This window comes from Thunnus albacares, chromosome 3, assembly GCF_914725855.1.
Source record: "Thunnus albacares chromosome 3, fThuAlb1.1, whole genome shotgun sequence".
Classification (NCBI taxonomy): Eukaryota; Metazoa; Chordata; class Actinopteri; order Scombriformes; family Scombridae; genus Thunnus; species Thunnus albacares.
Genome location: NC_058108.1, coordinates 34920719 through 34934891, shown reverse-complemented (window position 1 = coordinate 34934891; position 14173 = coordinate 34920719). Strand labels below are relative to the sequence as shown.

The 14173-nt window shown below is 42.6% G+C and overlaps 2 protein-coding genes across 4 annotated transcripts in view; one reads left to right on the top strand and one right to left on the bottom strand.

The window, feature by feature from the left end:
* Positions 1-14173, top strand: part of ifngr1 (interferon gamma receptor 1) — a 467767-nt gene that overhangs the window by 229342 nt on the left and 224252 nt on the right. The window lies entirely within an intron of this gene.
* usp34 (ubiquitin specific peptidase 34) overlaps positions 1062-14173 on the bottom strand; it is a 79077-nt gene continuing 65965 nt past the window's right edge. For all 3 annotated transcript variants that reach the window (XM_044341627.1, XM_044341635.1, XM_044341646.1), the window contains exons 58-78: positions 12811-12979; positions 12620-12694; positions 12240-12391; positions 11288-11441; positions 11097-11141; positions 10321-10425; positions 9809-9956; positions 8732-9036; positions 8315-8644; positions 7945-8102; positions 7623-7701; positions 6336-6462; positions 6045-6152; positions 5655-5759; positions 4257-4381; positions 4032-4155; positions 3779-3858; positions 3508-3648; positions 3202-3342; positions 2890-3046; positions 1062-2176 (exon numbers count right to left, since the gene is read on the bottom strand). In XM_044341627.1, coding sequence (XP_044197562.1) covers positions 1422-2176; positions 2890-3046; positions 3202-3342; positions 3508-3648; positions 3779-3858; positions 4032-4155; positions 4257-4381; positions 5655-5759; positions 6045-6152; positions 6336-6462; positions 7623-7701; positions 7945-8102; positions 8315-8644; positions 8732-9036; positions 9809-9956; positions 10321-10425; positions 11097-11141; positions 11288-11441; positions 12240-12391; positions 12620-12694; positions 12811-12979 — 3583 coding nt within the window. In that variant the 3' untranslated portion in view covers positions 1062-1421. The remainder of the gene's footprint in view (positions 2177-2889; positions 3047-3201; positions 3343-3507; positions 3649-3778; positions 3859-4031; positions 4156-4256; positions 4382-5654; positions 5760-6044; positions 6153-6335; positions 6463-7622; positions 7702-7944; positions 8103-8314; positions 8645-8731; positions 9037-9808; positions 9957-10320; positions 10426-11096; positions 11142-11287; positions 11442-12239; positions 12392-12619; positions 12695-12810; positions 12980-14173) is intronic.

Genomic DNA, 14173 nt, shown 5'->3' with positions numbered 1-14173 from the left:
AAATAAGTTATAAATAGTAGTTTAGTAGTTTTTGGTTACACTTTGCTAAATCAGGGGAGTTAAAGTATTTATATGAAGTATACAAACATTTAATAAATGGTTTAAACACTAATGTAGTTATAAGTTTATTAATGTACAATATTTGTCAGCAATTATAACATGTTTTATATTATTACAACTGTTTTACTACACTGTCATTTATTATTTATATTTATACCAAGTTTGGTTGAAAACTTTCATGTCTAAATGTGAAGAGTTGAACTGGATCAAACTAATAAAAACAGCTGATCATTGTGTAATACAGAAAAACTGATGCTGTTCTTATAAACGTTACACTTACCTGGATTATTGATCCGTTTTTACTTTCCGTACGACAGACGTGAACCTCAGAGAACAAACACTGAACAGACGGAAAGAAAAAAAAAAAAAAGAAAAAACCCTCACAGCTCCAGATGGATTTCAGTTCATAATTCTTCATATTAAAACTGTTTTTATTAATTTATTCTCTATTAAAATAAAATCAGAAGAAAATCATGACACAGCAGAAGAAGCGAAAATAAACAATAGATTATGGAATGTACTTCAGTAAAGAAAATAAAAGCTCCAACTGGTCCAACATGGGGGCTTTATTTTAACCACAGTCAAATAAAGCACCGCTTTTATATATTCATATATATATAAAGATATTTATATATATATTTATATAGTTTTCATATACACCTTCAGGCAATGACTAGAGAGGATTCTTTACAGAATCAAGTTTCTTGTGGTTCTCTTAATTTACAGGTAAACTTAGTTTCTGGATAATTAAACCACAGAAAAAGTCAAGGCAACTTTCTTTTGCCTCGTTCATAAAGTACAAAACTGGCACAGAGACGACCATTTTTATACACAGTAAAAATGCAATAAAATTAAATTACATACAGAGGAGACAAAAGTTCTGTAAACCTTTCCCCGTTACAGCAAACCTAAAACAAATAAAATCACTTTCCAAAACAAATTTATATCAGTATAAAACACACACAAAAAAAAAAAAAAAAAAAAAAAACAAACAAACTTTTTTTGCCCTTTGAAAAAAATGTGCTATAGCTTGTACGACTTTTTCTGTTTTTCTTTACTTGTCAAACGAGGGGGGGGTCGGCTGTGCGTGGAGTCGGAGTTTTATAGAGCAAAACGACACGGCGGGAGCCACTGAAGCTGGAAAACCGACCGACTGAACATCAGCAGAAGGCAACGAACAGCAGCACACAAACAGCAGAAGAAGAAGAAGAAGAAGAAGAAGAAGAAGAAGAAGAAGAAACTGAAACAGGAAAACGTTTTTTTCCTCTGAGCAGATTTCAGATTTTCAAAAAGAGAGAGAGAGAAAAAAAAAAAAAAGTAGTTTTTGTAAAAGATCTCATGGCGGCTATGAGTTGATGATGTCATGAAGAGGGAGGGCCTTTAACGGACAGTTTGGTAACTATGGCGATGGTGGCTTCCACCGTCCTGTACAGCATGTCCAGCATGTCAGGTGGGGGACCGGCACTCGAGAACACCTGGGAGGAGGGGGTGTGGCCTCCGCAGCCCTCTGGCCCCTCCCCCACCAGCCCGAGGGCTGATGGGAAGGCGGCGTCCTCCGAGAGGGACGGGGCCGAGCTGCCGCTGGTCTTAGAGCCCGCCTCCTTCTCTTCCTTCACCTCCTCTGAGGAAGCGGACGCCGCCTCGCCCCGCCTCCCCTCTCGCTGCTCCGCCTCCTCTTCCTCACCCGCCTGCGCCACGTGTCGCGGCGGCTCAGTCTCCTCCGCCTGCACGAACGCCGGCTCCGCCTCCTGCAGCAGGGAGGAGGAGGAGGAGAAGGAGGAGGAGGACGATGAAGAGGCCTCCATCTTCTCCTCTTTAGGGGAGGAGTCCAGGTTCCCGGTGGAGGCGGGGGCGGGGTCAGGGGAGGGCGGGTCCTGCTCGGTGCCCGGGTCGATCAGCGAGGAGGAGTCGCGAGTCTCCGTGTCTGAGGTGCTGGTGGGCGTCAGCGCCTCCTGGTGGTCGGCCTTCGGCTCGCCGCACGGCGGGAGGGCCGATGAAGAAGAGGAGGAGGAGGAAGAGGTGGAGGCCACGCAGAGCGATGCCGCTGCGTCACCGGCTCTGTCGTCGTCGCTGCTCACCCTCCGCCGCTTCACCGGGGTCGCTCCCTCGTCTTCAGCTGACACACACACACACACACACACACACACACACACACACACACACACACACACACAGTTAACGGCCACATAAATTATGCTAATGAGCAAATCACTGCTTTATATTCAACAAACAGTGATCAACATTTTTCATCATTTTCTGACATTTTAAGGACCAAACAGCTAATCGATGAATCAAGAAAAGAACAGATTAATCAATAATGAAAATGATTATCAGTTGCAGTCCTGTAATGTATCATTTTGTTTATATTTTTAACGTTGTAGAAAAACTCTGCAGCAACATCTTTTAACAGAAACTAACTGGATCATCTGCAGAACATGAAGTCAACATGTTTCTGTGGTAGAAAGAACGAGTGAAGGATGAATATTGATCCGTTCATTAACGATATGAAATAGATCGAGTGATGGTACACGTTAGGCTCCTGTTGTACTCATACCCTGAATCACCATTATTTCTCACGTTCAAACAGTATTTTGCTTTTCAAATTAAAAGTGGCAGCCCTCGTACTGCTGGAGCGAGGTGAGAAAATATGTTTATTTTGCTTAATTTGGTGCACTGGCCCTTTAAGAGCATGTAAAACACTATGCACCTCTGACAGAGCAAAGCTATTTAACATAAAGTGTGTGTTCGGTATCCCAGCATGCATCAGATGGACGCTGAGCAGTTTAGAAACTGTGTGTGTGTGTGTGTGTGTGTGTGTGTGTGTTGTACCTTTGGCCTTGTGGTCCTTGGCCTCCAGCTCCAGAGCGCTGCGCTGCTGGACACAAACACGACAGCGACCCAGCAGCTCCTGCAGGGCGGGGCAGAGGGCGGGGTCGACGACCTGCGGCGGCTGGACGGACAGCAGCAACACCAACGCCCTCAAGTCCTGAGAGAGAGAGAGAGAGAGAGAGAGAGAGAGAGAGAGAGAGAGAGAGAGAGAGAGAGAGAGAGAGAGAGAGAGAGAAATACTGAAAACATCTGGAAAACATGAGCAGTTGTTCTGGGGTTCAGGGTTTTTTTTTTTAATGTGTGTGTTCGTACGGCGTTGAGCAGGCCGCTGGTCTTGCTGAGCTCCAGCCGGTGAGCGGCCAGTTCAGGCTGCAGGCTGCTCTGTTCACTCAGCAGGTTCGTCACCAAAACACCAATCAGGTTGGAGCAGCTGGGACCAGACAACACCTGGACCTAAACACACACACACACACACACACACACACACACACACACACACACACACACACACACACACACACAGAGTGAGACGGCTTATCTAAACCTGCGTTCATAGATGTTACATACGCTTGTATAACAGGAGAAAAAAAAGAAAATGTCAGGTTTATGATTGTGTACCTTGTGCAGGAAGCAGGTGAGGAAGGAGTAGGCCATGTTGTTGTTGAGGAACGTCCTCTCGTCCATCAGGATGCACTTGATGTACTCGCTGAAGGCCGGATCCTCACACAGCAGCTTCACGCACGTTTTAGCCAGAACAGACTGAAAGAGGAGAGAAAAACCAAACCGACTCTGAACGTGTGCAGTTAGTCTGTCTACAACTGCAGTTTTGATTCGTTTGTCTTGTGTTAAAGTATCCAAATGAGTTGAAAGAACAATAATGTAAAAGTACCTGTGACTGACAGAGCTCCGTCCACAGTTTGGGGAAGAGAGCGAGGTGAAGAGGAAGTCCTTCATACGCTATCAACACACCTGAGAGACAAATACAGAGTGTCAGGGAGAAAAAATATTAAGGAAAAGGGAAAATACACACAATGTTTTAAGTATAGTCTTGTTTCTCAATGTTCTACATCTTATATATTTGCTTTTTTGACAGTTGCTTACATAAATGTATGCAAATGAAACATGTTTGAAATGATGCGTACTTAGTTTGACGAGCGTGTCTGTGAATTTCTCGCAGTTGATGGCGACGCGACACAGCAGGTGGATGAACTGGTGGTAGGACAGGAAGTAATCCAGCAGCATGCGGTCGTACACCTCGTCTTTACCCTGAGAGATTGAGACAAACGCAGAGTTGGAAGCCTGCAGAAGCTTGGATTAGGTAGTAGAGAGGTGACGGGTTCAGAGCTGCAGCCGTCGGGTGAACGTACCTTGCTGCTCTCCACCATCGAGGGCAGCAGACACATGTTGAGTTCTGGTCTCGGAGGTCGGATGTTGTTTTTGGCTCCCATCAGCTTGATGTTCTCTCTGCACGGCAGGTAGGGGCCGAACGACACTGTGGACGACACACAGCAGACATAATTAAACCTGACATCAATAAAAAGGCTCAAATTCTACCAGATCCCTCCTTTCAAGCTTCCCTTAATATTTTAAAAATGTAATAAGTTTGTTTGGCTTTAGGTTCTGTTTCAGAAGTTCTTTCTTTGCTGTCAAAAATAATGTCAAAATGTTTTTTTAAATGTTTTGTTAATAGTTTTGTATTATTAGAATAGAAGAAAAAAGTCTTTGGGGAAATATTAGAAATGCTGCTTTTAGCCTCAGTCAGCTGGAGGGGCGTGTCTGTGTTTGATTGACAGCTGCTGGGGGGCGTGTCGGTGTCTGTGTTTGACAGCTGCTGGGGGGCGTGTCGGTGTCTGTGTTTGATTGACAGCTGCTGGGGGGCGTGTCAGTGTCTGTGTTTGATTGACAGCTGCTGGGGGGGCGTGTCTGTGTTTGATTGACAGCTGCTGGAGGGCGTGTCGGTGTCTGTTTGATTGACAGCTGCTGGGGGGCATGTCGGTGTCTGTGTTTGATTACCAGCAGCTGGGGGGCGTGTCGGTGTCTGTGTTTGACAGCAGCTGGGGAGCGTGTCGGTGTCTGTGTTTGATTGACAGCTGCTGGGGGGCGTGTCAGTGTCTGTGTTTGATTGACAGCAGCTGGCAGGCTGCCAGTGTTAGACTGTATGATGAAATGTCTGAAGTGACATTTGCAGGTATGTTTACATGTTGTTTAATGTGCTGCAGCTGAGCAGCTAATTAGCTAATATATCTATTTCCTCCAGTGAATGTTTCTTTAGTGGCTCGTTCAACAAGCTAAGCTGCAGGAGAAGACGTGTTCATGTTTGTACGTTAGATAAGAAGGAGACTTAAGCAGGAAAGCTAAGGTGGGTTGTTGTTGTTATTGTTGTTGTGTAGCAGGATGCAATCAGGCTCAGTGTGACCGTCTGCTCTGCTGGTAATAGAACGACACGTTATCGCTTCATTAAAAGATTAAAAGAGTTGATTTGCTGTATAGAAATAAAGACTCCAGCTATGTAAGCGGATGACGGAACAGTAGTTTATCGAGTTAAGACACAGGAACACAGAAAAGTGATTTACGGAGCAGATATATACGATGCAGTAGACAAAACTGCAATTTAGTGTTCTAGTTAGGAAAACAAAATTTGAGGTTTTTCCATCGTAAAAATCTAACAGAGCAAAATACTTTTAAAATGATTTTGTAGGGGCTTTGATCTGTTTTTAATAAGTATGGAGAGCAGGACAGGTGGTGATGAAGATGAAGAGACTCACTGGGGATGTTGCTGTGGTGGTAGGTGCAGTGGTTGTGCTGCAGAAAGGGGACCAGAGTGTGCAGGAAGTCGTGTGGACTCAGAAGAACGAGTTCCTTCAGCACATCTACAGGAAACAGAACAAACAGATCAACACACGACAGGAAAACCTGTTTGTTGTCAGACTTTTTATGATATTTACAGTCTCTTTTATCACGCAGCTTCACAGTGCAACAGATACAGCAAGAAAAACAAACTACATGAAGCCGGAGATGTAACATGATGTGTTTTGTGTGTAGTTACTCTTCCTACTGGCAGTGTTTTCTCTACCCACAAGTGTCAAAGAGCGTGCAGCACATGACCTCTGTGTAGCTGTTGGATGTAATAAGACACTGATTGATGTGTGTGTTACCCAGGCAGGCGTTGCGGAGCTCAGGAGGGCTGTAGGAGTTGAGGAGGGTGAGCAGCTTGTGGGCGAAGTCGATCCTCTCCTGCCACTGGATCAGAGCCTGCTTCACATCTGCAGAAAATATATATATATATATATATATATATATCTACTGTTATATTTGTTTATTTTAGGTGTTTTTGATCATTTATTTTACAGTAGAAGACATTTGTTGTTCTGCATATTCCCTTTATTCTTTAATTCTGTGTAACTTGTATTAGACTTTCAGGTGTGGTCACAGTGAGGCGGGCCGACCTTTGCGCTGCAGGTACGGCCGGGTGGCTTTGAGGACAGACAGGAAGATGGAGAGCAGCTCCACCAGGTCTCCGGTGACGTGGCACGCCGTCGCCTCGTGGTACATCATGTGCAGCGTGTTGAAGGACTGCAGAGGACAGACAGACAGTTTATTAACCAGAACAACAACTGCAGTGATGTTTCCTCACAAACCAGTGATCCACAATGTAACTGTAAATTAACATCAGAGTCTTCTGAATATATAATTCTGCTCTAAAGTGTACTCGGTAGTAAACATGAAGTGATGCATGGCTTTCTTTGTTTATAATGAACAAGAACGATAAAAACATATTTAAACTCCTCATGTGTTTGTTTTCAGTTTTCAGGCTTGTGTTTAAACAGTAACTGAACCTCTAGTGGTTTTCTAGTAGTTGACTGATTTATCGTTGCACTGCTGTCAGACTCCCAGTGAACCAACAATTGTGAATCTGACAAAATAAATATATCATAATCGATGCAGCAGAACCAGAGATATCTTCTTTTTTATTCATTTAGTGTCCCTTCATAATAAACTTACAATGGAAGTGATGAAGGACAAAATCCACAGTCCTCCTTCTGAGCAACAAATGTATTTAAAAGTTTATCTGAAGCTAATATGAAGCTTCAGCGTCCAAATGAGTCAAATCAAGTAGATATCTTTCAACGTTACAGTCTTTTTAGTGCCAAAGTTCCTCTTTTTGTTACTATACTTCCACCACAGCTCAACAGGGAAACACTGTCTGAGGAAACACAAAGAGGGAATTTGATGCTAAAAAGACTGTAAATGTGTCAGATATCCACTTGATATGACTAACTCAGACTGCTGAAGCTGAATAGAAGCTTCACACAGACTTTTAAATGCATTTTTATCCTCCATCACTTCCATTGAAAGCACATTTGAAGGATCTTTTAATATCCAGTATGAACAGGAGGAATGATTACAGCGAGGAAAACATCTTTCACTGTTCATATGGACACCTGACTGCTGGTTTAACACACATGGAAAATTATGAACCTGTTCTTTAAGACTTTTTAACTCTTCTTATGACTGAATTTAAAGCAAATTTAGGAACCAAATATTAAAATGACTGATCATGCAGTGTGGCATAATGGGAAAACCTGGCATTTAATACATTTTATTACTATTTAACGCTAATTTTAGAAGCTTTCTGACTTTTTCAGGATCCATCAATACCCACAATGCAGTGAAAAGAATTTCTTGAGTATGAATGTCTGTTTATGCAACATGTTTTATTGTCTTGATCTTACTTCAGTCATGAGGATGAGTCCTCTGTTGAAGACCACCAGCAGTCGGTCCTCGTCGTTCTCCAGCAGAACCCTGAAGGCACTGAGAGGAACAACAGAACCGGGTGTTAGAACTCCTGACGGTGTGGTATTCAGTCTCTAACGTTAAAATATGAAATGACTAAATCTTCTTGTTCTTCTGTCAACTTTCTCAGATGGATTTTAACCTTCCTACACAGTCAGACCACGATACACAACACGTCTGTACGCCGGTGGACGCACAGCTCACACATGAAACAAACACCTGTGTGTGTGTGTGTGTGTGTGTGTGTTCGTGTGTCCTGACCTGATCAGCGTGGTCCAGCAGGAGCGTCCGTCCAGACAGCGCAGGTAGCAGCTGATGGTTGTTTTCTTGAACTGTTTGACGTCCTCCAGCTCTTCTTCTCTCATGTCGGCTCGCTGCGCCACAAACAGCTGCATCAAGTTAAACAGCTCCTCCACCGCCTGCAAACACACACACACACACACGCACACACATACACGCGCACACACACACACACAAAGTTAATCCTGTGAATAAATACGAATTTAAAACCTCCTAAAAACAACAGACATGAACTGAGTTTGAAAGCCTTTTGCTATATTTTACATCTTATTTTGAAAATCAAACTCATTTCTGCTGAAACTGATCCGATAAACCGCGTCTCTCCACCCACCCCGGGGTACTGGCTGGCGTGTGGCGTCAGGTTCTTGAAGGCCCACTGGATGTTCTGGTGCGACGCCAGCTGGCGGGTGAAGGCGGGCGACTGCTCGCAGCACATGCGCAGGATGCCGTAGTAGGCGGGCAGCATGCCGCGGTTGAACAGCACCACTTCCTGGTCGTCGTGGTCGGCCAGGATGTAGTTGAAGGCGATGTTCTTAGTCACCACGGGGTTCTGCACCACCAGCCGGACGTTCTCCGGACAGTCCACGCACACGTTATACCAGAAGGACAGCAGCGCCTGCTTGTTGTGGTTGGTGGCGATGGCGGGCTCCGACAGTTTGGGCTGAAAACAGAGAAGAGAGACGACATTTTTCAATTAACTGATTGGTTTTAAATGTCAGAAAAAAACCTAAAAAGGATGTAAATGTACCTGGAAGAGGTTCCAGAGGTCCATGAAGTATCCGGAGAACATGAGTTTCTCCGTCTTGGAGATGAGGCAGTAGGTCATGAAGCTGAAGTACTGCACCAGCTTGGTGGTCCCGTGCACGCTGGCGTCCACGTACAGCTTGGCGCGTCCCAGCAGCCCCAGCAGCAGGTTGTAGACCTGGTGGAGGACCACCGTGGTGTCGGGCGACAGCGGCAGCTCGCGGGTCGGCAGGTGGAGGGAACGCGTGGAGCGAAACATCTGACGGAAGGAGTTGCTGGGGATCAGAGAGACGAGGAGGTACGCCGCCGCTGGAGGGAGGAGACACAGCTGCCGTTAGGATCTGCTTCATTAAGCCAATTAAGAAAACGAGACTAACGAGTTCAGTTTTTATCTTTCTGGTTTTAGGTTTACTCAGCTTTATGACAAAGTAGAAAGTGTTGCAGCAAAGTGACGACTGATTAGATGTAAAAGTGCAACGATTAATTGATTAAAAGAAAGTTAATTGGCAACTATTCTGATAGATTGTTGTCGAGCAAAAGGACCAAATGTTCTTTGATTCCAGCTTCTGACATCTGTCTTTGTCATATCTGACAGTAAACTGAGATCTTAACATGTTAGACTGTCAGAAGACATCTTATCACAATTTTTTAACTTTTCATTGACTAAACAATTAACTTAATTAATTGATAATGTAAATAATTAGTTGCAGCTCTAATTTAATGCTTTATATGTGTAAAGACAGATTATTATATTTCTTTTTTGTCTTTAACCTCTTTGATGTTTAGTCTTAAATGGATTAAAGTGATTTATTAGTAAATAAACTGAATAAAAAGTAATTAAAACAGTTGAATTGATGAGTGGAAACTGTTTCAAACTGTTGAAAAATACGTTTTATGTGTTTTGTAAATCATTCAAATCAAAAAAATGATGAACACCAGTAAGTGGAAGAAAGTATGAAACAAAGCCGTTTCTCCTCCAACTGATCAGAACCATCATCACCACATCTTTAAGTTTATTTGTAGTCGTTTTAACTCCTACTAAAGTTTGGATGAAAGCCCGTCATGACGCCGCGGCTCTTACATGTGCGGACTCGGGGGTAGTTGTGTGCCAGCAGGAAGCGTTCCACCCAGTTCTCCATGTTCTGCAGGACCCAGCTGTGGGCCAGTTTGTTCCTGGGAGTCTGAACAGCCAACCAGTCCAGACACTGAGACGGGTTGTACTCGATCACCTGACGGGAGAAACACACACGAGATTCATTATGACTTCCTGTCATTTAGCAGCTGAAGCTCACTGAGGACTAAACTACACAGGTTTGAAGATGCTCTGAGAGTTCATGTGAACCTTTTTATTCTCTCTTGTTTTATAGCAGAAATAATCAACCTTAAATAAATAAACTTTTTATGTATCCTGGACTTACGAGACAACTTCAATCTACAGATGCTGCATTTAAATATCACATTCAAGAAACATTTTCATCCGTGACTGTGTTTTATTCTTAGTTTACTGCATGTGATCTCTGTTAAAGAGTCAGCTGATCACTGAGCATCGTCCCTCTCAGATATACTCGACCTAATTATTGATTATTAATTTACCTCCCAGATCCTCTGGAGGATGTAGGAGGCGAAGGAGGGCATCCCCGGCGGTCCGCCCGCAAACTCCATCAGCATCGTCAGCAGCTTGAAGAACGGATTCGCAGCCTGATGCAAAAAAAAAAAAAGGTGATTTAAAGTTACTTTTATACACTGATAATTTAAATAATTCAACTTTGAATGACGGCAGCAGCATCATCAGTAACAGAAACCTCTTGAAACTGTAGGAGGTGCAGCTGCTCATGATTCCAAAAAGCAGATAAATAGTTTAAAAAGGTTTTTATCTTTAATACATGGATGTCAAATAATGACCAAAAAACCCCCCGAAACTATCAGTATGAAGAGATTCCACTAAAGCATATATACTCAACATGCTGACTCTAGTCTGGATCAGGACCAGATATCAAGACTCTGCAGGATAACTGTAAAGGTTTCATCAATGAATCAGTGAAGAACTCGTTAATAAACACTTACAGCTGCGTCTCTGTCTGGCACCTTTTTATGCTCAAGTTTGAGGATTTGGTTGCAAAACAAAGGCGTCACATCTTCCATTAATACATAAATTGTGGAGTTCTGGACCTTTTGTACTGAAATATCATCATTTAATGCACCTTTACTGGACCTTTGGACCTTTAATCTCTATAGTTGAGTATCCTGGACTAGAGGACAGCAGGGAAACAACTATCTCCTCTTTCTTTTGTTGTTTTTTGAGTTAATTTTGTTGTTTTCACTGTTCTATGAATAAATTGAGCAGAGAGTTTCATGTGTGTGCTGCTTACCTCAGGAGTCAGCTTAGCAATAGAGGTGAAGAGCATCGACACAATCTGCAGAGAGAAGAAACACTCGTCAGGACGTCGATCACATGTTCATGTTTTAGCTGCTTAAACTGCCGTTTGTGCAAAAACCAGAACTAACAAAACACGACAGACACACAACCAGTTTTCTATGTTTTTATGGGATGTGAACCTACGTGTTCGGCCAGGCGGTTGTTATAGCGACAGAGGCTGAAGATGAGGTTGCAGGTCTGCCTGATGTTGATGCCGTCTCTGATGTGCTGGAAGAGGAAGGGGAAGCCTTTCCCTCCGGTCAGCGCCGCCATGTCACTCTGAGACAGAGTCAGATGTCTGGACGGAGGAGAGACGTCGTCAAGGTGACGTTTTAACAACGTTACAAAGAAAAGAACTTCAACTCTTTAACTGACCGACCAGACGACAGAGACGAGGGTTCAGATATTAACATCTTCACAGCAAAAATCATAAGTTTTACTCCATAAAAATGTGAAAGTAATTTGTCTTAACGAGGCTCATAAATAGATTTGATCGACAACTATCAGCAACTATTTGATAATCAATTAAATGTTTAAGTTATTTTCAGGAATAAATACATTTCCTAAAATTCAGCTTCTCACTGAGAGTAAACTGATCATTTTGGGGTTTAACAGTATAACAAGATATTTAAAGATGCCACATTTTACTTTAAATTGAGAGAATAAATCATCAGATTAATCGATAGTGAAAATAATAGTTGCTGCTTTACTCATAAATAAGATCTTTCATCAAACAGCTCGGCTTCAGGAACACGGAGCCGGCGATGCTTTCCAACGTTTCCCGTCGTTGAGTTTGACTGTCGGTCAGTGAAACTCTCGTCAGACATTTGATCAGATTCTACCTCTGCTGACAGGAAACATCTGCTGCTAATTAGACAAACTGACCACTTGGTCATCTATACTGAGACCTACCTGGCAGCAGGAAGTGAGGACGGTGTTACTACTGGATCATTAACGGAAACAAACACGACTCTGATAACATTCCTGAGATTACATAATAATAATAAACAGACAACTGATGAAAAATAAGCTGCAAAGAGAAAGAAAACGTAAAGTAACATTTATGTCTATCGTGTCGTGTTTCCTGTATTCGTACCTCTCGGAGCGAGACTGCTCCACCAGCAGGGCGATGAGGGCGATCATCTTCTCCAGAGCAGCGGGACGATACTTCTCCTCGGCCAGAGACAAGATGTCCTCCTCTTCATCCTCCTCCTCTCCCTCCTCCTCCGACAAAACCTCCACCTGAGGCTGATGGAAGGACGACACTCGTCATTCACTTCTTCTTTGTTAGTCTTTATTAGTTTACTGTCTGTATTCTTCTAACAGCTGAAACTATGATGTCACAGGATGAACTGATGTGTAACAAGATTCATCTCAGGAAGAAATTACATGAGAAATATAACAAATTATGATGATTTTGAGATGTGATTCTTTGATATTTATACAAATCAACAAGTCTTCAGTGTGTAAACTTACATTCTCAGGTCCTTTGGTTCCCATGTAGAAATGCACCATGATGGAGATGGCTTGTAGTGACAACAAGAACTGACTCTGTGGACACAAAAACACCAAAACACTAACGACTTAAAAAAATGTTCTTGTCTTAAACATCGAATCAAATCCTTTGTCATAAAATGAAACCGTGTGTGTGTGAAGTTCAGACCGACCTCTTCCTCTCCCATCTTGGCGAACTCGTAGAGGAAGGCGAAGTACTCGGTCAGGTGTTTGCTGTGCGGCTTGACGCCGTGCTCCATGATGGACAGGAGAGTCTTAACGAAGCGAGTGACGCAGGATCGGCTGCCGATGTCCTCCACCGGACCGTCCATGTCATCGGAGCTGAGCAGGAAAGATGTTTCAGGTGAGTTAATGTGTCCGACACAAACTGCTGCCTCAAAAATTTAATGCTTTTATTTTGAAACTCTGCCTGAGGTCTACAGCTGCAACTAACAGTTATTTTCATTATTGATTAATTTGTCAAATAGTTTCATCTATAAAATGGAAAATGTTTCCCAAATCTCAAGAGGTGAAACCTAAAAATGTTTGTTTTGTCCCAACAAAGCCAAAGATGTTTAGTTTATTATGGAGGAGTAAAGAAATCAGAAAATATTCACATTTCAGAAGCTGCAACCGGAGAGTTTATTAATCGATTAATAAATTAAAGCTAATTAAAATTAATTTAGCTTATCCTTCAGTCAGTTGTTTACGGGAGGTCGTCTTTCTTATCAAGTTTAATCATGTATAATGGTGTAATTCTTGTAACTTTGTGTAACATTTATCATGTCATGTTTTTTTTTTATATGTATTTTTATTGTAAAACATCCACTTTGACAAAAAAATGGAGACAGTGATGATTAGTCATGTGACTCAGATGTAGAGCGAACCTGAAGCTACAGGCTGAACACGTTGTTCAATCCTAATAAAGTCATCTCAGTGTGCGGCGGTTCATTTTCACCATATATGTTCCTGCGACCGACCAGCACCTGACTGAAGATACTGACTCTGTCCTTCCATTAATAAATCAGCTGATTGACTGTGTGTGTGTGTGTGTGTGTGTGTGTGTGTGTGTGTGTGTGTGTGTGTGTGTGTGTGTTTCAGTGATGTGGAGCCATTAATCTTTCTCAGAGTCCAGAGACACACAGAGAGACACTGAGTGACACGAGGCTCCTGTCTGGATCTCTGTCGCCATCTGATATCACAGACACAACACTGTCTGCTTGTGCTGCACACCTCCGATGGCATGACGACGCAGAGTCCCATTTATACTCAAATTAACGGCTTGTTTGTTGGTGCAACGTTCCTAAATTTTAGTTTTCAAATTATTTACTTCTCTTGACTCAGGAGGAGAGGCTGAAATCTGTTTTAACTTCTAATTTAAAGGCTAAACCACATTTAAATTGGTTTAATACAATAAAAATACAATAAAAATGTTGGAAGACCTGGAATAAAAAGAGTCAAAATACTAAAAAGTCATTTTAAATCTAAGCTTGTGTGTTTAGTCAGGTTCAAACATGAAGCTGCAGTGATTTCTGC